Raw genomic sequence first — 25,005 nt, 5'->3', positions numbered from 1 at the left:
TGTTGCATATAATCTACTCATTGATTCTGAGAATACCACAGCTCTTTCACACTTTCAATCCCATTTGTCATAATTTGCACTCTCAAAATCAGAGTTTTCTTTTACTGAGTAAACTATGCAAAGAACCTGCATAAAAGTAAACAGTAGTTTAATAAGTCAAACCTTAAGTGCCAAAATGCATTTCTTGGAGTAATTTAAAGAGCACAAACAGAAATTTTGTAGCCGTTATAATTCAAACACTGAAAGCTGTAAAGTTTTTATTATAGCTCATTTTCAACATGCCTGTGCTTAAGGGAAGAAAGGTATTTCTACTTCTAGGATTTGTGCTATCAGAGAGGTACAAATAGTGAATGTAACATTATTCACTGTATGTACTTAACTTCTAGGCTATGGCTATAAAACACAGAAAAAATACCATTTTTGTAATTACTTCAAATTTAATTTCAGGTATCATACGATACAAATTAGACATCCCTAAATCTTTACTATCCTCCAGATGAAACAACCCCAGTTCCCTCAGCTGCTGCTCATAACACTTGTGCTCCAGCCCCCTCACCAGCTTCGTTGCCCTCCTCTGGACACACTTCTGCAACTCAAGGTCTTTATTGAAGTAAGACACCCAAAAGTGAACATAGTATTCAAAGTGTGGCCTCACCAGCACTGAGTGCAGGGGCACAATCACTTCCCTGCTCCTGGTGGCCACACTGTTTCTGATAAAAGCCAGAATGCTGTTGGGCTTCTTGGCACACTGCTGGCTCATGTTCATCCATCTGTTGACCAACACCGCCAGGTCTTTTTCCACTGGGCAGCTCTCCAGCCACTCTTTCGATTTTTTGGTTCAGTGTTTTGGGTGTTTTTCTACTATTTCCTGGCTTATACCATTACAAACATTTGTGATGTCACCTTTGTAAGGTGCCTGCATTGCACTCAGCCTCCTCTTTCTGTCACAGCCTCCTCTTTCTGTCACAGCACAACAATGCTGTGTTGTGCTATTTGAGAGGTTAGGTATTTTGCTGAATGTCTGGGTTAATAGTGGTGGTGGTGGGTTGATGTGTATGGAAAACTACAGCGCTCATAAAACTTCTACCGTGTAAATACTGAGTCCACAGTTTTCAATACTGAGAGGAATCGGTACTTCTGGTTTCCAGGTTTGCTTTCGTAGGTCTTTCTTGAGGATGGGGTTTCAGATGTGAATGAAGAGTCTTCCTTGTTCCAACTGCATGTTTCTGGTTTTTATTGATCATTTTTGTGAGTTAACATTGCCCTGGAACTGTTGAATAAAAAGAGTCTTCCGCATTCCAGCTGAGTTTTTCTGGTTTTTATTGATTATCTTTGTGACTTAACCCTTCTCTAGAGGTGTTTGGTTTCACATGCACCATCTCCACAAAGCCATCTCAACACCTCATGGACAAGCTACCCTGACTTAGTGACTGGTTTTCCTGGAGGGACTTCACACTGACAAACATGGTAGCTTTCTATCCTGTCCCCTGGATGATATTGGACCTACGCCATAGCCTTGTTTCTGAGACATCTCTTGCTGTTACTTCCTTGCTGGGCTCCCTGGATCAGACTCATTGCCCTTCTGCAGTGGACTCTGCCACTATCACCATCCCGCCTTGCTCAGGTCTGTGGGGCTATGTCCTGGTTGGTGAGTTCCTGTGGTCACCCTCAGCACACAGATCATCAGCACTGTGGGGTAGCCTCATTCTTGCTGCTTCCCGACACCGAATATCATGTATGAAATTAGGAATAAAGAAAAAAAACCTCACCAATCCTAGTTTTACGTTGGAATCTATATGGGATATAATTAATTACACCATGTACGAAAAGGAGATTATAACTTCCAGTAAATTCCCCTGAATGTTTCTTTCTCAGCATACAAAAAACTCCCAGCCACCTCCAGATACACTACCAGAAATTCACCTTCCACAGAACAATAAAGACCAAATGGAACAGGATCGCACCAAAACAATCAACACAAGACCTTCCAACACCTCTGCCTTTATGCAGTAGAGCCTGTACTATTTTGCAATACATCTCAGTTCCTGTTAACTCATCTCTTTGACGAGTTATGTAGCCACCTCCCACAAGTTTATGACTTCTCTTTGTTCCGTGTGTTTTAACTCCTCTTTCTTGCAGATACACGAGTTGAGCAATGTTAATTAGGCTATTCCAAAATAAATTGCTTCCAATCTGTTCTAAGCCTGATGTTCACTGGAGTTGTGCAAGAGGACTTACATAATTAATATCTTTATCCTATAAAGTTACACTACTTTAATAAAAAATATTCTTTCTCACTATAATCTTTGCCTCTATAACCAGAGGCCTTTATACTTAGTAACATATGGTTTACTAGTATTTCTACGTTTTACTGGAGTTAGGCTTGCTGTAGATATTGCTGCCAATGCCATTGTAAGGAAAAGATTTGGAGGATCATCTCAGGAAATTCATAGGAAAAAGATGCATGTTGGTCTTCAAGTAGAATCATAGAATCATAGAATCATAGAATCATAGAATCATAGAACAGTTTGGGTTGGAAGGGACACTAAAGATCATCCAGTTCCAACCCCACTGCCATGGGCAGGGACACCTCCCACTAGATCAGGCTGCCCAAGGCCCCATTCAACTTGTCCTTCAACATCACCAGGGATAGGGCATACTGGGCAACCTGTTCCACTCTCATAGTGAAGAAATTCCTCCTTGTGTCTAGTCTAAATCTTCCCCTCCCCAGTTTGTAGCCGTTGCTCCATGTCCTATCACTACAAGCCTTTGTAAACAGTCCCTCCCCAGCTGAGTTACGAGAAATGCACAGGAAGCAATGCAGAACAAAGGCATGAAGATACCAGAAGTATAACACGCACAACTATTGTCACCAAATGCAAACTGTGGGGCCTAATTAGGCTAGAATAAAAACAACAAAAAAATAAGGCTGGGTTTGATGCAGCTTTGAGAAACCTGAACTAGTGGAAGGTGTCCCTGCCCATGGCATGGGGGTTGGAAATGGACAGTCTTTAAGGTCCCTTCCAAGCTAAACCATTCTATGATTTTAGGGCATCACTCGCTTGCTGAGACTCACAGAGCAGGTGCACGTAAAAGGATAATTCTGTCACTAGGGAAGGGAAAGAGCTTTCACACAGCATCCGAGTACAGTTTCACAGCCTGCTGGTGAGCTCTCAGGCCAGCTGCTTTCCCTCCCTGGCTCAGATGCATCACAATGAAACACCATTGTGTGACAGGGAACATAAATGTAGTGATACACGTTAAACATTCCACTGCAGCTTTGATGAAGATCCTAAAATTAGCCAGATTAAAAGTATTTTTCTCTAACTTATTAGAAAGCAATTTGTAGCAGCGTGTACTTTTCCTTCTTTTGATAAATAATATTCTATTTGTCTTCCTTAAGAACATATTAATAAATTCTTTATTTTATGACCTTTAAGGTCCCTTCCAACCAAAACCACTCTATGATTCCATGAGAACACCAACAACTGGGTATAGTTCAGATATCAACAAGGAGGATAAATCTTCACTGTTGGGGTCTCAGCAGGTGTTGGGGGTGTCTCAGAGGAAGAGAGGGGAAACCCAGAGAGGAAAGAGGGGTCACTGCCAGGAGAGAAGGGGGAGATGTCGGAGAGAAAAGAGGAGACAAGGTGGGGAAAGCTAGGAAAGATGAGATGCCAGCAAGAGATGGGGAGTCCTGAAGGGAGAGAAGGGGAGATGTCAGAGAGCAAAGATGGGACATCGGAGAGAGATGGGGAGTCACGAAGGGAGAGAGGGGTGACCCGGAGAGGAAAGAGAGGACATCGGCAAGAGATGGGGAGTCCCAAAGGGAGAGAGGGGGAACCTGGAGAGGAAAGAGAGGACATCGGCGGGAGAGAAGGGGGAGATGCCAGAGAGGAAAGATGGGACACGAGAGATGCGGAGTCCCAGTGGAAGAGAGGGGACATCGGCAGGAGACAAGGTGGGGTCGGCTAGGAAAGATGGAATTCCAGTGAGAGATGGGGAGTCCCAAAGGGAGAGAGGGGGAGATGCCAGAGAGGAAAGAGAGGACATTGCAAGAGATGGGGAGTCATGAAGGGAGAGAGGTGACCCGGAGAGGAAAGAGAGGACATTGGCGAGAGATGAGGAGTCCCAAAGGGAGAGAAGGGGGACCTGGAGAGGAAAGGGAGGACATTGGTGGAAGAGAAAGGGGAGATGCCAGAGAGGAAAGAGGGGACATCAGTGGGAGACAAGGTCGGGAAGGCTAGGAAAGATGGGATGCTGGCGAAAGATGGGGAGTCTCAAAGGGAGAGAGGGGGAGATGCCAGAGAGGAAAGAGGAGACATTGGCAAGAAATGGGAAGTCGAGAAGGGAGAGAGGGGTAACCCAGAGAGGAAAGATCGGACATCGTCGAGAGATGAGGAGTCGGAAAGGGAGAGAGGGGGAGATCCCAGAGAGGAAAGAGGGAACATTGGCAAGAAGTGGGAAGTCGAGAAGGGAGAGAGGGGTGACCCAGAGAGGAAAGATCGGACATCGTTGAGAGATGAAGAGTCACATAGGGAGAGAGGAGGAGATGCCAGAGAGGAAAGAGGGGACGCCAGCGGGAGATACGAAGGGATTGATGGATCGGAAAGAGAACAGCAGCGGGAGAGAAGAAGGAAATGCTGGCGAGGAAAGATGGGACATTGGAGAGAGATGGGGGAGGATCTCAGCGGGAGAGAAGGGGACTCGGAGAGGAAAGAGGGGGACATCAGCACGAGAGAAGGGGGAGATGCTGCAGAGGAAAGATAGGACAGGAGAGTTGGATTCTTCCGGCGGGGAGATGGCGGAGAGGCGACATCGTGGAGAGATGTGGGAATCCCAGCAGGAGAGATGGTTGGAGATGCCAGCGGGACGGAGATTACTCTCCCGGCGAGCGAGAAGGGGCGTCGCTGCTTGAACAGATCACATTCCAGGCGGGGAGGGGCCCCGTCAGCCACCGCCCGTGCCGGGCTGGGCGGGACCAGCGGGGCCTCCTCCCCCTGCAGGACTCGCCTCGTCGTGTCCCGTTCCGGCTGCGGCGGCTCCGGCAGCTCCAGGACGAGCCATGAGGCTCCTGCCGGGCGCTTGGTGTGTGGCGGCGCTGCTCATGCTCGCCCCGGGCTCCCGTGAGTAGGGGATAAGGGTGATGGGAGGGGGGTTCCCTGGCTCCTAGTCCTTGCTCCGAGACCCCCCAGGGGCTGGGCGACATCCCTGGCCATGCCTCGCATCCCCTCCTCGTGTCCTCATTGCCTGAGAGAAGGTTGATGGAAGAGAGGAGCCATGGCTGTTTAATGGTGAAGCTACTGTACTAATTAAGTAGTAGGTTTTTTGTGACTGTGGCTGTTACTGGTCCAGGTAAAATCAGAATAAGCACTTTCCGGTCCTCGAAAGTTTTATAAGTACTCCTGTGCAAGCAGAAATCTCCCGTGTCCTCATGATCTGCATCAATAGAATAAATCATGAAAAGTGCAAGCTTTATTAAGAAAAGGGTAATCACTATTTTTGTTCTTAGCTGTATCCACACCACTGTTCTGTTTTTTGGGGGAGGCTCTGTCTGATAGTGTTTGCAAGTTCTTAAAGCCCAGTTACAGCAAAGTTGAAGTGTAGAGCAGGATAAATATTTGTACAGCAGATATTGTGTGGGCTTCATCAAAAAAAAGCGTGGCCAGGAGGGCGAGGGAGGGGATTCATCCCCTCCACTCTGCTCTCAGACCCTACCTGGAGTCCTATGTCCTGTCCTGGAATCCTCAATATAAGAAGAAAATGCAGTGGTTTTCTGAAATTCTGTGGCTTTTTTTTTCTTCCCACTCTCTCAAACAAGAGCTGAAGTTGCACCGTGCACGTGGCTGGATTCTCCAGAGCAGACCCCTAACAGAAACAGGAGGTCAGAGGCTTCAGAGTCAGGATGGATTTGAAGGAGAAACAATAATCAGAAAACAAAACCAAGGAGCTTTTTGGGGTTTGGAGTGTGTGTGAATGCACACAGCAGGGAGGCACAAACAAAACACCCTTCCCTGCCAGCACTGCTCACCCCAGTGTTCTCCCATGGCTCCTCTCTTCCGTCAACCTCACTTCCAGGGGTAAGCAGGACACGGGGAAGAGGTGCGAGGCATGGCTGGAGATGTTCCCCAAACCCTGCAAGTGTCCCAGGTTACAGAGGAGTGCAGCTCAAGGAGTTTTCCCTGGCTCCTCCAGTCAAAGACACAGAAGGTCCTTGCTCCGTGCCCTGGGACATTGGAGGGGCTGGGAGACATCCCTGGCCATGCCTCGCATCCTCTCCTTGTGTCTTCATTGCCTGCTTGAAGGTTGATGGAAGAGAGGAGTTTGGGGTGTCTAGCTGCGAGGAAATTCCCTGGTTTGCTGAGTTTTAGTTCCCGCTCTCAAACAAGAGTTGAGGTTGCACCGTGCACGTGGTTGGATTCTCCAGAGCAGAACCATAACAGAAACAGGGGGACAGAGGCTTCATAGTGAGGGTGGTTTTGAGGTAGAAACAATAATTAAAAACCAAGCACCTTTTTGAGGGTGGGGAGTGAGGTGTGAATGCTTGCATGCAACAGGGAGTCACAAATGCCCTGCTGCCGGCATTGCTCTCCCCAAAGTTCTCCTGTGGCTCCTGTCTCTTCCATCAACCTCGCCCGCAAGGGTGGGTGGGACATGGGGAAAGGCATGAGGCACTACCGGAGTGCCCCCCAAACTGTGCAGGTGACCCAGGGCACAGAGCAAAGACCTTTCCCTGGCAGGTGTCTGGAGGAGCTACAGAAGCTGTGGTCCCTAGAGGGTTCTGGGCTGGAAAGAAACACTTTCCTTACCTTTCTTGATGCTGTTTTCTCCAATGTGTGCTCTGAATGTGGCTTTTAGTAGCTTTGGGTTCATCGTGGCTTTTCTGTTGGGACAGATCATAGAATCACTAGGTTGGAAAAGACCTCTTGGATCATTGAGTCCAACCAATCTGCCACTAAACCATGTCCCTAAGCACCTCGTCTACCTGTCTTTTAAACACCTCCAGGAATGGTGATTCAACCACTTCCCTGGGCAGCTTGTTCCAGTGCCCCATGACCCTTTCTGTGAAATATGGTGCACTTTGGTGTGTTTCTGTCCAGCCCTTGCAGCAATGCCTCCTTTTAATGACCACTTCTGGTGAATATATAGTATCCTGTTTTCCTGTGCTTTAGCCCAGGTGGTAGAAGACCAGATGCAGGGGATAGTTTTGACATGCACTCTAATAAAATGAGGCGTGCAAAAGTCTGAGCTGTCAGAGTTGCCTTTTCAGAAGATTGAAATGCCCCATAGTGTCCTACAATTTTCCAAAAAGCCAGCAGATAGGCACTAAAATGAAGCGGCCATAGATACTGTTGAGGGATATCAGTAAGTCCAGCAAGGTTGATATGCTGTTGTTTAATCTGGTAAAGTTGTAACATCGATTTAAAAAAAGAAAAAAAGTGAAATGAGGGGAAGTATGTTCATTGCTAAGTTATCGTTAACCTGTTTACTGCTTTATTAAGTTATTATGGCCTCCATTTTACAACAATGACTGTCATTTCATTTGATTTAAGATTGGCCTGATCTGTCTTTTATCATGCTGCTTCCTGAGTGCAAAAGCTGGTATAACTCTGTCTACAGTCAGTGCTGCCTCCTGAGGCATGGATAATCTTGTCTAACTTTTGACAGTCAAACGTCATCCTTCCTCTATATGCAAATTTGTTGTCTAGACTCTATTTATAATATGCTGAGAGAAGTTGTGCCCTTTTAAGGCTCAGCCTAACGTATCTATTCAAGTATTTCTTTTTTCTGCCCAGTTAGTCAGAAACTTCCAGAAGCTACTGCTGAGATTTGTGTTGGTTTCAGCAAAAGAGTTTCACTAATGAACACTAGAGGAGAAAGTGTGAAACGCATTAAATACTATAATCTGCAAAAAGTGAGAGTGGAAGTAGATTTGCCCTCACTGATTTTGGGGCAAGTGGGTTATTTCAGTGAAATGCTGTTCTTTTACTCCACTGGAAAATTTAATTCTGTGTGTTGGTCAATTCAGTGCAAGAAGCTTTGCATAACAAGTGCAAAATGTTATGGTTTAGGAAAAATCCTTCCTATTATTATGTAAAATCCAACTGGCTTCCTGATATCTGAACAAGTAAAGAGAATCCACGCTCCCTGGAAGGAAGCTGCCCCCCTGCTTCCTGCTCTGTTCAGCAAAGATAATAGCTAGCAACATCTTCCAAGAGCTTACCTGTGTGCAGAATTACTCAAAATTAAACACAATGAGTAACAGCAGCCTCTAGACCTGAAAGAACAAGCCTGACATGTTGATTTCAGTATATCTCCTTACTTCTCTTGGATTTCTGGATGATGGCAAAAGGATCACTATTTTTTCAGTCTCAAATTGATCAGGCTTTGGAATTGGTTATGTGGGTCCATATTATTTCCTCAATCATCTACATAATGGTGTTTATGCTTTCTTTTGCAAGACTGTGCAAGAAGGTAGATTTCACAATGTTAAGGCACGAGGATGTGTCCAAAAACTTGCTGAGATAATCCTGCCTGACCTCTGTCTCAGGATGGAGCAATAATTTTCTTGGTAGCTCACAAATGCCACTTAAAAATAGATATCAGAAGATCTTGTTGAGTCAAAGCGAAAAAAATATAGTTTCTAGATAGCAAGATCTTGAATTTATACTCTGTCAAAATTGCCTGGCAAATGTTACAATAGATTTGGGGTCAGGCGATTTGTTTTGTTTTAATCTGCAGAATTTGAGTTTCATCCATGTCAGCTGAGAAGAACAAGTATCCTGATGGTGGAAACTGTCTAGGGGATGGTTATAGTCATATTGTTGCTCTAACATCGCCGCTTTAGCCGTTCCAGCACCTCAGCTTTTACTTATTGGAGTTGCTGTGCAAGGTGGAGATCTTTCCGATGGACTGTGCGTTGTCAGTGCCTCTGTACATTTTGGGTTTTAAACCAACAAAAGCAGAATGACTTGGTTATAAAACGCACCTACTTATCTGCTGCATCAAACTTGAGAAGATGCCAAGGCAGAATTCTTTATATGACTTTTGAAATGTCCCCAAAATGAATGTGTAAAATTGTGCTTGGTAAAAATGTGAGTTTATACACCAACATCTTTCTGCAGCATGAGGTTGAGTTAGACTAGATATAAAGCCCGCAAGTCCTTATAAATGTGTTTATCTGAAATGTGAATGTGGAAGTGGGCAAATTGACTTTCATCGCATGCAGGGAATTCAATGATTAGTGCCACTCATTGGTGTATGACCCTTCTGCCAGGCGTCATCTACAGAGAATGGTAATTTGGCACGTGGCTGAGCTGGAGACTACAGATTCGTAACAGTAAAGGTTCATGAGCATTATCCACTGTGTTGATTTTTACAGGATCTGGCAACATCATGTCTGTTTAAAATCTTGACCACTTTGTTTTCAACAAGTATCAGAGCTCTACCCATCACTTACCTTACATCTGTGTATGTGTTTAGCATAAAAACGGATCATCAGCTCCTGTCCCAGAATGCTGCTTCTGGAAGCCGAATGCCAGCTGTAGAGCTAGAAGAACTGGCCTGATTTTGCCCTTTTGAAGGCTTTCTTATTGAAATTGTCTCCAACTCATGACTTCTTACGCACTAGAGCAACAAAACCGCAAGAGGCCCTGGAAGTGCTCAGCACACTGAACTGTGCCATAGCATTTCACAGGAAGCGCGCTTGCTTTCAGATACACCCCAGCCAACCACAAACAGTTGTTTTGAGCTGCGTTTGCACCTGACCTTAAACAGAGAAACATAGCTTTGTGTGACAAAAATGCTGCTGATCCCCTTTCCCTGTCCTTTTCCGGCAGGTGGTGCTTTGGTGCACTGTTTTAAGTTGAGTATTTCCTTGTTTCAGTTCTGTTTCGGCATGAAAAATGAACGCAGAGATCATTTCATTTCTTTATTTTTATTTTTCTCTTTTCCCCCCCCCTCTTTCCTCTGGATCGCGGTGTGACAAGCATCAGTATATTTTCTCTACTCAAGATTTGGAGACTGAATATTGCAACTAACTTTGTGTCCCAAAGAGCTTTCCTTCTGTTTGTGTGCTGGACCTTCTACGCTGCAGCTGGGTGCCAGCTTTTTCCTCCCTTCCTTCCTGTGCTCTCACATCCACTTGGGTCAGTGTAGACCTCTCACCCTTGCACTTCCTGGAGAAGGCCAGAAACCCTCACTGTTTTACTTTGGGACAGTTGCATTGTGCAGTCTGTGGTCTCGAATGAGTCTCCAGTTGTCAGAGCCATTGCTGCTTTGCCTTAACTCAGGACATCGTTCCCTGGCCACAGTCTTCTGTTGCCCCAGCAGTGATACACATGACCTCAAATTCAAACCCACAGTTTGAGGTTAGAGAACAGTTGAGGAGTAATTTCATTTTAAGATTTTCTTTTTTTCACCTGTCCTGTTCACTGCCACGTGTTCCAATGTGGCATGTGCTTGTGCAGTACCCAACATTAGAATCATAGAATGGTTTAGGTTGGAAGGGACTTTAAGGATCATCTAGTTCCAACCCCCCTGCCATGGGTAGGGACACCTCCCACTAGATCAGGTTGCTCAAACCTCATCCATCCTGTCCTTCAACACCTCCAGGGATGGGGCAGCCACAACTTCTGGGCAACCCGTTCCAGTGCCTCACCACCCTCACGGTGAAAAATCTTCCTGTATCTAATGTAAATCATCCCAATATCTAATCTAAATATCCACACTGTTAGGATGTACTTGTATTCCGGGGCAACTGCTTTTCATCCAAATTAAGAAACTCATCGATGTTTGCAGGGTTTTTTGAGGAGGGGAAAAAAAAAATGTTTTCACTTTTAATCTGGTTGAGGTACTTGGACATCTTTCAAAGTGTACAGTCTGAGCTGATTGCAACTAGGAGTAGGCAGTACAGTCCTGTTTTCCTTCCCATCCCTGATTTCTGCCAGTTTCTTTCATCAGATTCTACAGGGAGCCCATTCTGCTGGTTCAGGTGACAAAAACCATTGTGTGATGGTTGGGAGGGGGGTAATGTCAGTTTTCTGTTGACTTAGCTTCCTCAATCAGATTATTGTTAAATGGGGGGCAGGGGCTAGCTCTGATGTAAACCACTTTCTGCAGGATCGGGTCCTTCTTAAGGAAGCTTAGTTTATCTGTGATCCACCCTCCTTTTTTAGTTTGTTTTCCCTAAGCTCTCTAATTAAACACCCCAACATGTCTTGCAGCACTGCCCTCAATCTTGATATTGCCAAGGTCAGATACAATGAGTGGTTTGTCATTTGTATTTGCAGACTTTACCATTCTGAGATCTTCACTAAGGTTTTGTAACTACTAAAAAAGCGCGCGATTTCTGTGGTACTTAGTTCAGGTTATTTGCTTGCCTTTAAGCACAATATTGTTACAAGTGATCAAAACTAAACTCTGCTTTGCAAAGGCAGAATCCACTTAGTTTGCCACTAAGTTGCCACTTAGTTGTACAACTGAGGACAAAGTAATCAGGCTTCTATTAGTCTTTAGGATATGGTGATACTTTACCTGAGGTGTGATCCTTCTGTATCCCACTCCCCACCTGCCGAATGCGCAGTAGATGCAGTAACATGCTGTTAGCCCCAAACTAAGAAATGCAGTATCTTAGTGGAGCTTTTTGTCTTATCATGCTGTCCACATAGGGGCAGAACAAGGATTCATTTGCCTGGAAAGGCCTTGCAGACTGCAGAGGAAAAGATTTCTGTGAGAAGTTCTCTTCCTTCTGCTGTAGGTGATATGTAGTATCATACCAGTAGCATATGTGGGTCATATGCTACTGGTAAAGGAAGGTGCCTGATTTTCTACTCCTTACTTCTTTCAGTCTACTTTCTTCTCAAGGAAGAAAAGAACTTGGGATGGTGGGGAAGATACAACTGAAGGTGGGAAGGAGTTCCAATTCATTTGATAGTTGGGTAGTGCAAATGTAGATTTTAATGTGCTAAGGGCAGACTGTTGTGGTACCATGCTTCAACATCATCATTATACCCAACTCCTGTCCATGACAGTTTAGTCATTTAGATGTCTAAAGCAAGTTACCAGTGCCATACAGACTTTTTTTGCTTCTCAGTATCAAAGTGCCTAAAACTACCTTATTTTTGTTCTTTTATGTAGGAAATGAAGAAATAAACAGCTCCAGCAGTACTGCATCCTTTGCTACAACTCCAGTCCCTAAGTTGCAAGGTAACACTCTTGGCATTTCTGTTGCTGTTCCTCAAGTAACATCGAGAAAAGCAGTATATATTATTGTATGCCATAAACTGTCCTGTAACAGTTTGCCCTTTATTTTATTTTATTGTGAACAGCTGTAGGGCAGGAGGGAGGTTCTTTAGTTGTCCCATCTATTCCAGGACAACTAAAGATATTTAAGAGGAGCTAATGAACAGTAGAATGCAACTTGATCCTCATATCCTTAGGTTCCCTGGAGCAACAGAAAAGAGAAATAAAATGGGAACATCTTATGTATAGAACTAGAAATACCTGCCAAAATCAATTTACATTTAAAAAGAGAACCACCAGCTCAAGAAATCTGCTAGGCTAGACTTGAGTGCTCTTCAGAAAAAGGCAAGGCATGTTTTCATTTGATTTTTAATGCTGAAATGGATTCTAAGTCCACCACGTTTAAGCTTATTGCTAAAGTATGTGTATTTCATAGTGTAATCTGTTTTGACTATGTTAAGCTGTACACCTTTAAACATGTGCTATGCAAAAGGCATACTCCTTGAGTCATTTTTGCCCTGTACTGCTTCACTCATCTCATTTGCTTCACTTCACTCATTTGCTGTTGGTCAACAGGTGGGACGTATAGCAAATATTCTGATCATTTACTAACTCTATCTTGTGTTAATTGCATCACTGACTCATACCCAAATTCCAGATGGCAATATGTGGCTTCTTTTCACCTGTATGAGCATGTAGTCCCCATCCAGATGTGTTCCCAGGGTTGCAGAAGTAAGCACTTTGAACTTGGGGAAATCCAAAGCTGTGTTCTGGTTCCAGTACTGGGCCAGTGTGGGAAGGGTTTTGCCCCAGGCATATTCATGGCTTACGCTGGTATAAAAGTCAACAGTGCTCAGTGTTAGATCCAGCTGTCCATGATTATAACAAAGAAGAGGCAAAGTAAGTCCCTCTGTAGTTTTTTCCTCCTTTTTGGCAGGTGATGCAAAGGTGTAAACTTGTTGCTTTTGTTCTTAAACCTGAGCTTGCTTATAGCACATATGCAGCTGCAAAGACAGTTAACAAAACTGTTTTAAACTGGAATTTTCCAGCGGTAAGAACAGCAAACCCATTCAAAGAAAATACATCTACTTCTAGATAATGGCAGCTGCATTGCTCTTTTTATCTCTGAGGTTATGCACTTTGTTTTGCAGCCATGCCAAAGAACTGCTGCGAGTCGCGTAGCACTAGCAATGTGGGATGATGCTCTGAAAGATCAGTAACTTCAGGGAAAACAGAATGGGTATAGACAACAGTTCAGAACAAAGAGGGGAGTATAGGTGGTGATGCTTTCAGGAACAGGAATTACCGAACAGATTAGTAGATCTTTGCCAGGAGGAAGAGACACTTAACCTATAAGAAACATTGAAGAGGGATGCACCAATGAGGACAGAAATGAGAGTGGGAGGGTGCCTGAGAATCTACCCTGAGGAGCAACATGGTGGGGGTGGGGGAGGGAAGAACTGGAAAAGTAGAAGTGAAAGAAAGAATGGAAGGACAAAACCATTAAGACTGAAACATGATTTATAACTTGTCTTTGGAAACAGGTACATTCTTAGAATTCCTTTTGAGTAGAGACAGCATAATCCCACAGAAAGCTGTTTCATGGAGTATTTGTCTGTCCCTATTTGATACGACTTCAGTAGTTTCCTAGTATGAGCCCAGTTTGTAACAGATGCAGCAAAATGAAAGAAAAGATTGAAGGATGGGTAATGGAACTGAAATAGAGGAACAAAAATCAAAAAAAAAGCCCTATAGTGCGTAAGTAGGTCAAGCAAGTCAGTGACAGTATGCTTGAAACAGCAAGTGGAATAAGGCATGACCTAGAAGTAGCAGAGGGCAAAAAGAAGAGATGTGATGAATTCGGATGCAGACCATTTGGGCATTGCTGTCCATGCAATCTAAACTTGTTCTTGCTGCGCTGAGATTGGGAAGCATTTTGCAGAGGGATAAAACCGTCTGCTTTGGAATGGAATACTCTCTGCTCTATTCCCACTTGTAGCCTGCAAACATAGACATCCTGAGGAGACTGTTGTGTTGTGGGTACTTTATTTACAGTATGTTAAAATGAAAATGAACACTATTTCTTTTCTTGTTTTCTTTTTCCATGAAGGCAATAGCAGCTCATCCAATCTTACTGTTTCATCATCCACACAATCTACAACAACGTCTACAGCAGGTACGTATCTGTTCATTTGTCCATTGCTATGAATCTAGAAGCTAGCTCCAAGTCTACTCTAGATTATACCAAATTCTATAGAAATATCTATCAAAAGTGAGTATTTGAGAGAGTCGTTATCATTTTAGGACTGAGAGGCAGCATGTGAAACAACTCTGAAATGAAGCTATACTGGTTTTCGAGTTTAGGTAGCGTGCTTCATTAGTAGAAGCAATGGCATTTGTGTTGCCATTGAAAAACAGAAATCAAGACAAAACTTCAAGGAAGAACTGAAAGAAAGAAGTTGGTCTTTTTAATGTTCGTTCTTTGTCTGCCATTTTCATGAAGTAGAGAATAGATTCTTGAATTAATGTGATACGATTGTTCAGTCTGTGATGCACAGATAAAAGGTTGTATCTCAGAGAAAAGAAGAAAAGCATGCATGAACTGCGTCCCCTTTGTGCTAAGAGCTGTGTGAAAGCAGGGCAGAAATATTGTGCCGACTCTAAGGTACTTTTGTATTTGTGGAGTTCTATGCTGAATGCTATGTCATTCCATTTCCAGTACAACTCTCACTTTGTGTCACTTTAGTCTCCAGATAACCTCTAAGCTCCCACAGCCAGAAGTTTCTTCTTATTAATTTAAGAATAAAATACCAGGAAAATAAAAACTCACTGCAGAGACTTTTTGATAGCTGGGAAACGGTGCAGTTTCTCATTCCATTGCCTGCAGTATACCAGTTTAGGCATGTCTGACTTGGAAAGTGGAGAGATTTTTGTAATCCCCGTGTTGCCTTAGGGCCTTCCCCATGTGTAAAGCCATTGTTAACCACAGATGTTCCTCCCACCCTGTGCTTCAACCCTGACTTTGGGTTTCTTAGAGAGGTCTGAGTTTTACTATGCCTAGAAAATATTAGTAAAAAGAGGCCTGAGCCCTTTACTGGTTGGCACAGGACAGGACAGCTAAGCCTTCCTTCGCGTGATTTATGATTCACATCCTGCTCTTTGTTGTTTTGGGGTTTTTGTTAGGAACTTCATAGATTTTAAGACATTGTTCATCCATTTTGATTATTGGTCTCAACCTCTTCAGAATAAAGGCTACTGGAAATATGTACTCTCAGCCTTTTTTTTTTTTGGAAGCTTTTTTAAGCAAAAGTCTCTTTCATTCAAGCATAATCTATATAAAGTAGAATATTTATTTTAGGAAGAGCATTCAATAATTATTTTGTATGTTAGCACAGTGCTGACGCAATTTGAGCAGTTGTGTTCATTCTTGCCTAGTTGGAACACTAAACACTAAGGGAGTAGTGCATGCTGCTAAGAATTATTGTCTTTACGCTATGTATATATTTGATTGATGGTTACACCATAGCTATTTAATTCTTAAACACGGGTAGCATTAAAAATAAGATAAGTGTCTTTTTTAAAAATAAAGCATCATAAATCTGAATTATATTGCTGGCTTTTGAGCTATAAAAGTTACTCAGGCAGTCTGGGTTTGTTTAGTGTGATGTTCGGTTGAGCCCAGATCATCTTTTGGGAGAAAAGTAATTAGGGAAATAAAAGATAAAAGGGAAATGTTGCTAGCAGTTATTCTTTTATCTTAACTCTGTTGGTAAAGTACTACTGGTGAGATTTTTCAAAGACGCAGAAGAACAGATTGGTGCTCAATTCATGTCAGCTTCCCAGATTCTCCAGCTGCCTCACATAGCTTCCCACTGATGTTTTGACATGATTAATGCTAAATACATCACAAAACATAACTCTGTAGGAGATTAACCAGATTTTACTCTTAATAAAAAAGTTCCATCACCAGGTTCTGCAATCTTGATAAAGTAAGAAAAAAGGATCGCTAATAGGAAAGAGGGGGAAATAATGTGCAGATTTGCTGAAATTCCTCATGATAGCTGCTTAGATATCTTTTTGTCCTGGCTCTGGTTTACCGTGGGGTAATTTAATGCTCGTGGACTAAGTATCATCTTTGTGTAATATCATTTAATAATGTTATATATGCAACAATTGGGCATTATATCGCTCAGAAACACAAGCCAGTTTGACACTCAGAAGTCATGGCTTATTAAAAAACAACAAACGCACAAGACTGTGGCTGGTTGATACTTTGATTCGGATTTGTCTTTTCTTTTGGTATCTTTTACATTAGGAATGGAGCAACTGGGTTGGTTTCATGTCATAAAACTAGTTGGTTTCTATGTAGATGTTTCCTTGCTTATTTCCTACAATGAGAAAACATTTGATATTTATTGGTCATTGTGCCTTTGGGGAGTTTACGTGTCAGTATTAAAATGTGGCCTGAATTTTATCTGATGTATTTTATACATGCTTCATAGAGGAACTGAATTTCCGAATTGTAACAAGGTAAGCACATAAGTGTAGTGCTGCAACTGTTTCATCTCAATGCTGATTTCAGAATCTTTTGTACTGTTGTGGCAAAAAAAGATAATGTCAAAGAAGAGGAAAATAAATAACATTTGCCATGGGGGCTGTATTGGGCTGTCGGTAGTTTTAATATTAAAGGTCTAAGAAAAATGTTGTGTAGGCCAGTTCCTTTCTGAATGCTCACTTTGTTGCAATTTTGGGGTTTTATTAACTTTTTGGTGTTCACATTCATACTGGAAGCAGTGATACTTAAGTCTTAGTAAAGACATCATTTGGTGTGTGGCTGCTCACTTTTTCACATTTCAACAGTTACAGGAAGATTACAGAAGTATTTTAGATGCTGTACAAAAAAGCCCCAGAAATTGAAGATTAATTTACTGTGAAATTGAGATGAAACTACCTGTTCTTAAGTTGTTCTAGTTTTAGGCAATTTCAAGAAAACATGGGTGTATTTAGACGTTTGGATGTCCTCAATGAAAAGCTTTTGTCCTGTTTAAAATTAACCCAGCTTGTGTGAAATTATAGAAATAATACAGAAGTAGACAGCTGTCTAGTTAGTTCCTCATTAGAAAAATAGGTAATTATTGTTAAGACCATTCTAGCTGGCTGCCTTCTAGTAAGTTTCTAAGGATTTTTCCATAAATACCGATCTCTATTATTCTTGAATTTTACTTTGTGCTATTTTTATTCTGAACAGTTCATTACTGCTTTCTAAGGAGGAAAGAGCAAGTGTTAGGTAAAAGCAGAGTAAAAGTTAAACATTGGGTGTCAGTAAAACTTGTGAAAATGCAATATTTTTAACCTTGGCAAAACAGCTTGCTACTAAGTAAATTACACAAGCCAGCAGATTTACATTAGTTGGACTTTTATCATGTGTGGAAAACCTTTTGAACCTTATGTGTAACGTAGATAAATTCTTATTGGTAAGTTTAATATACATGCAGCCTTAGTAAAGCCAGTGCTTCATTCAAAAGTAAATTAAAAATTAAATAGTTCCTAAAATGGGGGCGTGCATTCTCATGCAAATCTGTTCTTATGAGAAAAATTTGTCTGACAATTTCAGTGCTTCAAATGGGAGGTTACTCTTGATGCGGAGTTTTACCCATCTGCAAATACTGAAAATACATGATTGTATTGAATTGAATAGTGTTATAAAAAAAAAATCGACCCTTCTAAAAATTATCAGATATTATCCAGGCTTTCTTTACTGCCTTTCCTTTAAACCGTTCCTGCCCTTGAGCCCCAGAAATCAGAAGTTAGGCATTTTCAAAAGAAGAGTTTCCTAGGGGAGGAGTTGGTATGTAAGCCTGGATATCCATGCAGTGGCACTTTCATTGTTACGCTGTCATTCTGTTTGGGCATGATTAATGCTATTTTGTTGAATTCCATGAGTATACAGTTTATTATTTTTATGTATTTTTCTGTGTGATATCACAAATAAAAACTTCCCAGGTGTGTCTACCAATACTACTCATCTAGCCAGTACCGGTCAGCCCACCAACACCACTGTGCCTGTCACCCCAACAACTCAGCCCACAGAAACCAACCAGACGACAAGATCCACCACAGCTTCATCAGTCACATCATCACAATTCAATATTACGGTGGTGACCACTTCCAAGATTTCTTTCACTTCTGTAACAGGTGAGTTTGCATTTCAAGAAGCTCATAAAGACTTGACTGAGAGCAGTCCTGCAGAGAAGGACTTGGGGTTGCTGATTGATGAGAAGCTCAACATGAGGCAGCAGTGTGCGCTCGCAGCCCGGAAGGCCAGTTATGTCCTGGGCTGTATGAAAAGAAGCGTGGCCAGCAGGTTGAGGGAGGGGATTCTGCCTCTCTATTCCACTCTTGCAAGACCTCATCTAGGGTATTGTTTCCAGTTCTGGAATCCTCAACATAAGAAGGATATGGAGCTGCTGTAACAGGTCCAGAGGAGGGCTACAAAGATGATCAGGGGGCTGGAGCACCTCCCATACGAGGACAGACTAAGAGAGTTGGGCTTGTTCAGCCTGGAGAAGAGAAAGCTCCAAGGAGACCTTATAGCGACCTTCCAGTACCAGAATCTGGCACTTTAATAACGGCTGTAAGTTTCAGTGTGCTTGGCCAGTATCTTGCTAGGTGATCTATGTTAAATTTGTCTAATTGGGTCTTTAGATGAGGTATTGATGGAGAAGGCCAGATACAGGGCAGTCTGTTGAAACACCATTTTGAAAACTCTGTAAGAAGTGCCTTTTGTTTCCTTCTTTTCAGCCACATCAAAATCTGAGGCTGTCACTGCCAAAACCTCCAGATTTGATTTGGGCAGTTTTGTAGGTGGCATTGTGCTGACGCTTGGAGTCCTAGTTATTCTCTACATCGGATGCAAAACTTATCACTCTAGAAGAGGCATTCAGTACAGAACCATGTAAGTTCCCAAGGGATTGTCCCTTGTCAAATTATTTCTTTCTTGAGGGGAGCAAGGACAAACAAAACAAGGAGAAGGAACTCTAATGCATACATTTTTTTAATGTATTAAGAGATGTGACTGTGATATTATGGCTTTTACCACTTCAGCTATTCCTTATTATTGTTATGTCTCTCTTCTGTGTGGGTTTTTTCTCTGATCTATTATATAAGATCATGTTGTAATTTTACAGGATCCTTGTCCTTTAACTATTCCATAAATAGCTAATGTTTCCTTGAAAACACTTCCTTGGAATGTTTGCTGCAATTTGCAAGACTTCTGGTTCTTCCCAATGCTTTCTCCTGGACTCAATTTGTCAGTTTGCTCTTTGGCATTTTCTTGCCCCTTGCCATTAATTTTTTTGCAGTAGCTCTGTTTTTCTATTACCTCTATGACATCTTGGTGGAACTCTGTTACCATTTGTGTACCTTCAAGTCTAGCTTGAGCAGCCAGTTTTAGAACCAGACATCTAGTATTCCACATTCTTAAGCCACCGCTGTTGAATTGATTCATTCATTTATTGCCACAGAAAACATTTGGAAGACAATATGGCCATTACTCATATTTTATAAAGCAGAGTATTTGATTGTTATCAATATTTGAACTCAAACTTTTACCTCACCTTGCAGTATAGGCAGGGCCAACTGGTAGATTGATACTTAGTTTTCTGTGTTATCTTCTTTTCATCTCCAGAAAGCTGTCCATAAAGTGTGCAATGAGCCTGATTTAAGTACTTTTCACTAGCCCATAAAAAGAAAAATAGAATCTGCAACTGAACTAGCCATTTCATATTGTTCATATTATCCTAAATCAGGGTAAATCTGTCAAATGAAACAGCTTTTTGTATTCACTTACTGTGGGGGCAGCTAAGAGCCTTTGATTAAGAAGTCTGTGCAGTAGATATTGAAAGGTATGGGCTAGATCCTTCCTGAAGCTCGCTCTGTGTACACCAATGACTTCTACCTTCTTTGTGCTCCAGACTGTTGATATTTCCACTGTGGAGTGTAGATGCTGTGCAGCGAATACAAGCCTATTAAGAGCAAGCTTGCTTTTCTTAATTACCTTTTCAAGACCGTTTAGAAGTTCTCTGTGGGCTTCAGACTGTATAGAGATGACAAATTGAAAAACACTGATTTAAACAGATTCTCCTCCACCTACTTCTTGCAGGCAACTGGTCTCTCCTCTCCTTTATGATATGAGATTCAGTGACAGGAGGTAGTAGTTCCAGTCTTGTCTTGCATATAGTTCTTCTTTTTGAAGCTACTCTGTTCCTCTTCTTTGCAGCATTCATTTCTGAGAGTGCAGTATCAGTCAGAGATCTATAATTTTTACTTCATCTCGTATCTCACTCCTTTTATAGTGAATAGTTGTTATAGGAGAAATCTCACCACGGCATTCACACCGACACTACACACTGCAAGTCACACTCATGCCATCCAAGACTTTTAACTGCTAGGAGCGAGGTCCGTGGGCAGCGGCTGGTTGCAGTGAACTGGTGGGTGCTCCAGTTGACTCTTTCACACACGTGCACTCACTCACTCTGTCGAGTTTCTCTCTGTTGAGCCACAGCTTTCAGACTGGACCCCCTTGCTTTCTGAAATTCATTTCAGAGAGGGATCTACGTTTTTTGGCTTTGTGGTCGTAGCCCTTGACCGTGAAGATGAGCTCAGACCCTAGGTTCTTTCACAGAATCAGTTTATTTCAGCCTTAGTTGGGTGTCCCCCTCTTCTGTGCAACTTGACAGAAGTGCAACGCAAGTCCATCCTCTCATATATCTGTCAGTTCTCTATTTCCTCCCTGTTCAGCTATCCACGCTAGTGAATATTGTTCATTTGAAGTTCACTTATGTTAATTTTTAAACAAGGCCTACTCATACTAAGCTTTAAGCAAACGTACACTTGATTCTAATTTGGTCTGTCTCTAAGCAATCACACAATTCAGTCTAACATTCTTTAAGTAGACTTATTTTAACCACTAACAACAGTTCAATCAAAATTCAGGTGTTGCCATTTATACCCAGCTCTATTCAGTTTCCTCCAGGCTTCCATACTTGCCTCCTTGTCCCACATTTAGTTTAAGAACCAGAAATGCTTAAAACTGTTGCTTTTCTTTTTCCTGTTCGTATCATCCATCTCAGTTGAGAAGCTTGTTTTGAGTGATGTCATTAGACTTATTGGGCATGCTAGTCTTTAGGCCTTGTATTTTCTCTCCATCTTGATTCCTGCTTGCTGGTCAAGGAATTCGGCCATTCCCTGCTGTTTACCCATAGTAGTGTTCGAATGGATATTGAAGAATTCAGATCAACAATACCTTTAAAAACGAAGGAAGCCCTTCACTGAGCTTGTAAACTGGCTGTTACTACTAGATATAGGTAAGATAGATAGGATAAAAATGCCTGAGCAAAAGCAGACCTGAAAATAATTAAATGAAATGTGAAAGCCAGGATGGTAATAAGGCTAATGAAGCTGGAGGAGTGTTGACAATGAAATTGTTCTGTTTACTTCAGGCTTGTCTCAGAGAGGACTGTAGTTCCCAGGTCAGTGTGTCCTTAGCCCTTCCCAGCAAGATGTCCCTTGTCCACAAACAAGACCTTAGTAGCAGCTGGGTGGTGGGTTCTCATGTTGACTGTTGCTTGTACTTCAGAACTTTAATTACTGTGTTTCTGTTACAGTGATGAACATGATGCCATCATTTAAAGAGACTTCAATGAAGACAGTTTTGAAAACCATCCTATCACAGCTGTTGTAACTTAATTCTGAGTTCCTTTTATACAGGTGATCACAGTCTCTAAACCGTTCTTGGGTGTGATCCTGCAAAATGTTTGGAAGCTCTTTTAACATCCTGATTTTTTTTGCATTGGCATTCAGAAGAAGAATAGGAACTCAGCACTTTGTAGAGACAGTATTTTCCTTTTCCAGTATTTGTAAACAGATTTAAAGAAACACACACATTGAATCATTTTAAGGCACACACACAAGTTTCTGAATTAGCAAATTACTAGCACAGTGGATTGCATCATTGCAGTTTTAAGTAACTTCAATTATTTCTCAAATATTGTGTAAATCCTGTATGTTCCATAATGGATACAGTAGCTTAAATAGGTTACCTTTGACACCATAGTTTTTTGCAAGTCAAATTTTATTTTTCCGAATATTTCACATTAAATTGTATTTATTTTGAAGTTTGATGTGAACTTTAGTTTAGAAATTTTTTATTTTGAAGAATTCGATTAGTTAATTCTTATTAGGCTGTAAAGGGGCATGGTTTGCTAACTGTATAGAAGGTGATAATGACTACTTCAAACTTCAGTCATTAGCTCACCAGGAACCTGCAGAGACTTTCCTGAACGGGCTATACAATGAGACTGGCTGCATGAAGCATGGACAGACTGGAGATATCCATCCACAAACCTTTTCTCTAATTGGATCCTTATAAGAAAACAGACTGTGTGACCCGTACCTTCCTTTTCCCAGCATGTCCTAATGAAGTATGTGCAATTGAAGATAAAAGTGGAAAAAAAATATGAAAATTGCTTCTCAAAATTGGCTTTTAGGCTGAATGTAGCAATGACTCTTAGTTTTTATTGTTATGAAACTGTATGCAATGTTTTAGCAGCATTTGGTAAGCATTGGAAGTTACACAGGGAAGTGGAAAATCTGTAAGATGGCTTTCTAGAAGAATATATTCTGCATTTTGGCAATTATTTTCAGAACTTGGTACAGCTGCACATGTGCACAGAGATCAAAAGCCCACTGAAGGCAATGGGCCATGTCCCAAAAGGCCTTTAGATGAAGACCCAAATAAACTGAGTGTCCTGTGCAAGGTAGCTGATGCCACTTCTGTATCACTTGTGCATTTATACTGACGTAAACCTGCTGACTTCAGTAGCTGGGCTCCTGATTTACACTGGAGTATGAAATGCTAGAGTAAGGAGCAAGAAACATGAGTCTGCATCTCCTTATGTCCTGCTCAGGCCCCACTTGTAGACCTCTCCAAGGTGAAGAGGGTTGGTGTGGTGGGACTTGACCCTCCTAGTTACTCTTGGCATGAGAACATCATGCATGGCACAGAGGGAACATGGTGGCAGCTGAGTACGGTCACAGGAGGAACTTAATGTAGGTCTGTCTAGGGGCTGGGGTACAGCGCATCAGGGGAAATAAGACTACAGCTCTGGCACGGGTTCATCTTTTTTATTGATCAAATGTTTTATTTTGACATTCAGTGTCAACAATAAACAGGCTGTATAGATGGTGTTTTTCCTTTTCATATGGAGTCATGTGAAAACCCTTGTTGCTGAGGCACAGCTGACTCCAGCAAATGAGGGTTAATGAGTAGTCTTAGTAGCACCAGCCACACATAAAACGGGTAGCAGGGCTTTTTTTCACTGCGATTGAGGTACAGGAAGAAAAGTGACTTAAAGTAACTTTTGTGGTTTTTCTTCATTGCATTGTTTGGTGGAAAACTTTGGGTTTTGACTTGAAGAGTCTGGAAACAATCGTTCCATTGAATTGCAGTTCTTTACTTTGTAGAAATTAAGACAATTAAGTCGGTTATTGGGATTTTCTTACCTCTGTTGTACAGATAAATAAGTATAATTCAATCTTGAGAGTTACTGTGTAGATTACAATTGGATTTTTATTTTATTTGGCAGTTTTATAAGTCTCTCAACTCTTTCCACAGTCACAACCACCAAATAAGAAGTGTTCACTGTCTATACTTTTCAATGGTAGAATACTGGACCTGGGGCATTTTTGCCCCACTCAATCATTTGTAATGTATTTTGTAATCTTATTACTACAATAAAGCAAAATTATTTGCTTAAGTTTCCAGAGGTGTCAGTATAAATATAAAACCTGACCTCCTTTTGGGTGTTTGGATACAAGAAAAAGTTAAGTGCAATTCCTAAATCTTACCTTTAACTTTACATTTCCTTTCCAATGATAAGTGAAAACCCATCTTGAAGTTACACACATAAAGTGGAATGAACAGGACAGCTTTTCAGCATACCACCACTAAGTACATCTTTAGGCCTTAGTCGTTGAGGTCACATTATAGCATTGGAACATACAGTGGACCTGACCACTTCAGGGCTGACCAAACATTACAGCGCATTACTAAGGGCATTGTCCAAACGCCTCTTAAACACTGATAGGCTCGAGGCATCGACCACCTCTCCAGGAAACCTTTTCCAGTGTTTGACCACCTTCTCTGTAAAGAAATGTTTCCTAAATATAATCCTTTCCTCATGGAAGTCTCTTCCAAGTCGTTTCTCTGCTGATTAGTTTTTCTAAATTAAACCATAAGTTTACAATCTGTTTATCAGGAGGTGTTTCTGCCCCTCTGTTCCTCTCTTGTGAGACCTCATCTGGAGTATTGTGTCCAGAACAGAAGGCCCTGAGGAGACCTTATAGCGACCTTCCAGTATCTGAAGGGGACCTACAAGAAAGCTGGGGAGGGACTGTTCACTAAGTTTTGTAGTGACAAGAGTAGGGGGGATGGGTATAAACTGGAGAGGGCAGATGTAGGCTAGACATAAGGGAGAATTTCTTCAGGATGAGAGTGGTGGGGCCCTGGCACAGGTTGCCCAGGGAAGTTGTGGATGCCCCATCCCTGGAGGTGTTCAAGGCCAAGTTGGATGGGGCATTGGGCAGCCTGGTCTGGTGAGAGGTGTCCCTGCCCATGGCAGGGGGTTGGAACTGGATGATCTTTTAAGGTCTCTTCCAACACAAAGTATTCTATGATCCTATTCATTTTATGCAACAAATTTT

At 42.1% G+C, this 25,005-nt stretch overlaps 1 protein-coding gene across 2 annotated transcripts; it reads left to right on the top strand.

Moving 5' to 3' along the window:
* Nucleotides 1–4,973: 4,973 nt before the first annotated feature.
* TMEM123 (transmembrane protein 123) lies at nt 4,974–24,795 on the top strand. Of its 2 annotated transcripts, XR_008448479.1 has the most exons (7): nt 4,974–5,126; nt 12,139–12,207; nt 14,354–14,419; nt 18,247–18,438; nt 19,045–19,198; nt 21,909–21,996; nt 22,547–24,795. XR_008448479.1 is itself a non-coding variant. In XM_054058346.1 (6 exons), exons 1-6 carry the CDS (start codon nt 5,066–5,068, stop codon nt 21,931–21,933), a joined length of 567 nt encoding a protein of 188 aa, XP_053914321.1. In that variant the 5' UTR covers nt 4,974–5,065; the 3' UTR covers nt 21,934–24,774. The 2 variants fall into 2 exon arrangements, 1 of the variants encoding a protein (XP_053914321.1); XM_054058346.1 differs by having other exon boundaries at nt 21,909–24,774.
* The last annotated feature ends 210 nt before the right edge of the window (nt 24,796–25,005 follow it).

Source organism: Cuculus canorus, chromosome 1 (genome assembly GCF_017976375.1).
Source record: "Cuculus canorus isolate bCucCan1 chromosome 1, bCucCan1.pri, whole genome shotgun sequence".
Classification (NCBI taxonomy): Eukaryota; Metazoa; Chordata; class Aves; order Cuculiformes; family Cuculidae; genus Cuculus; species Cuculus canorus.
The sequence above is the reverse complement of the archived record's forward strand: the minus strand, read 5'-3'. Positions and strand labels throughout refer to the sequence as shown.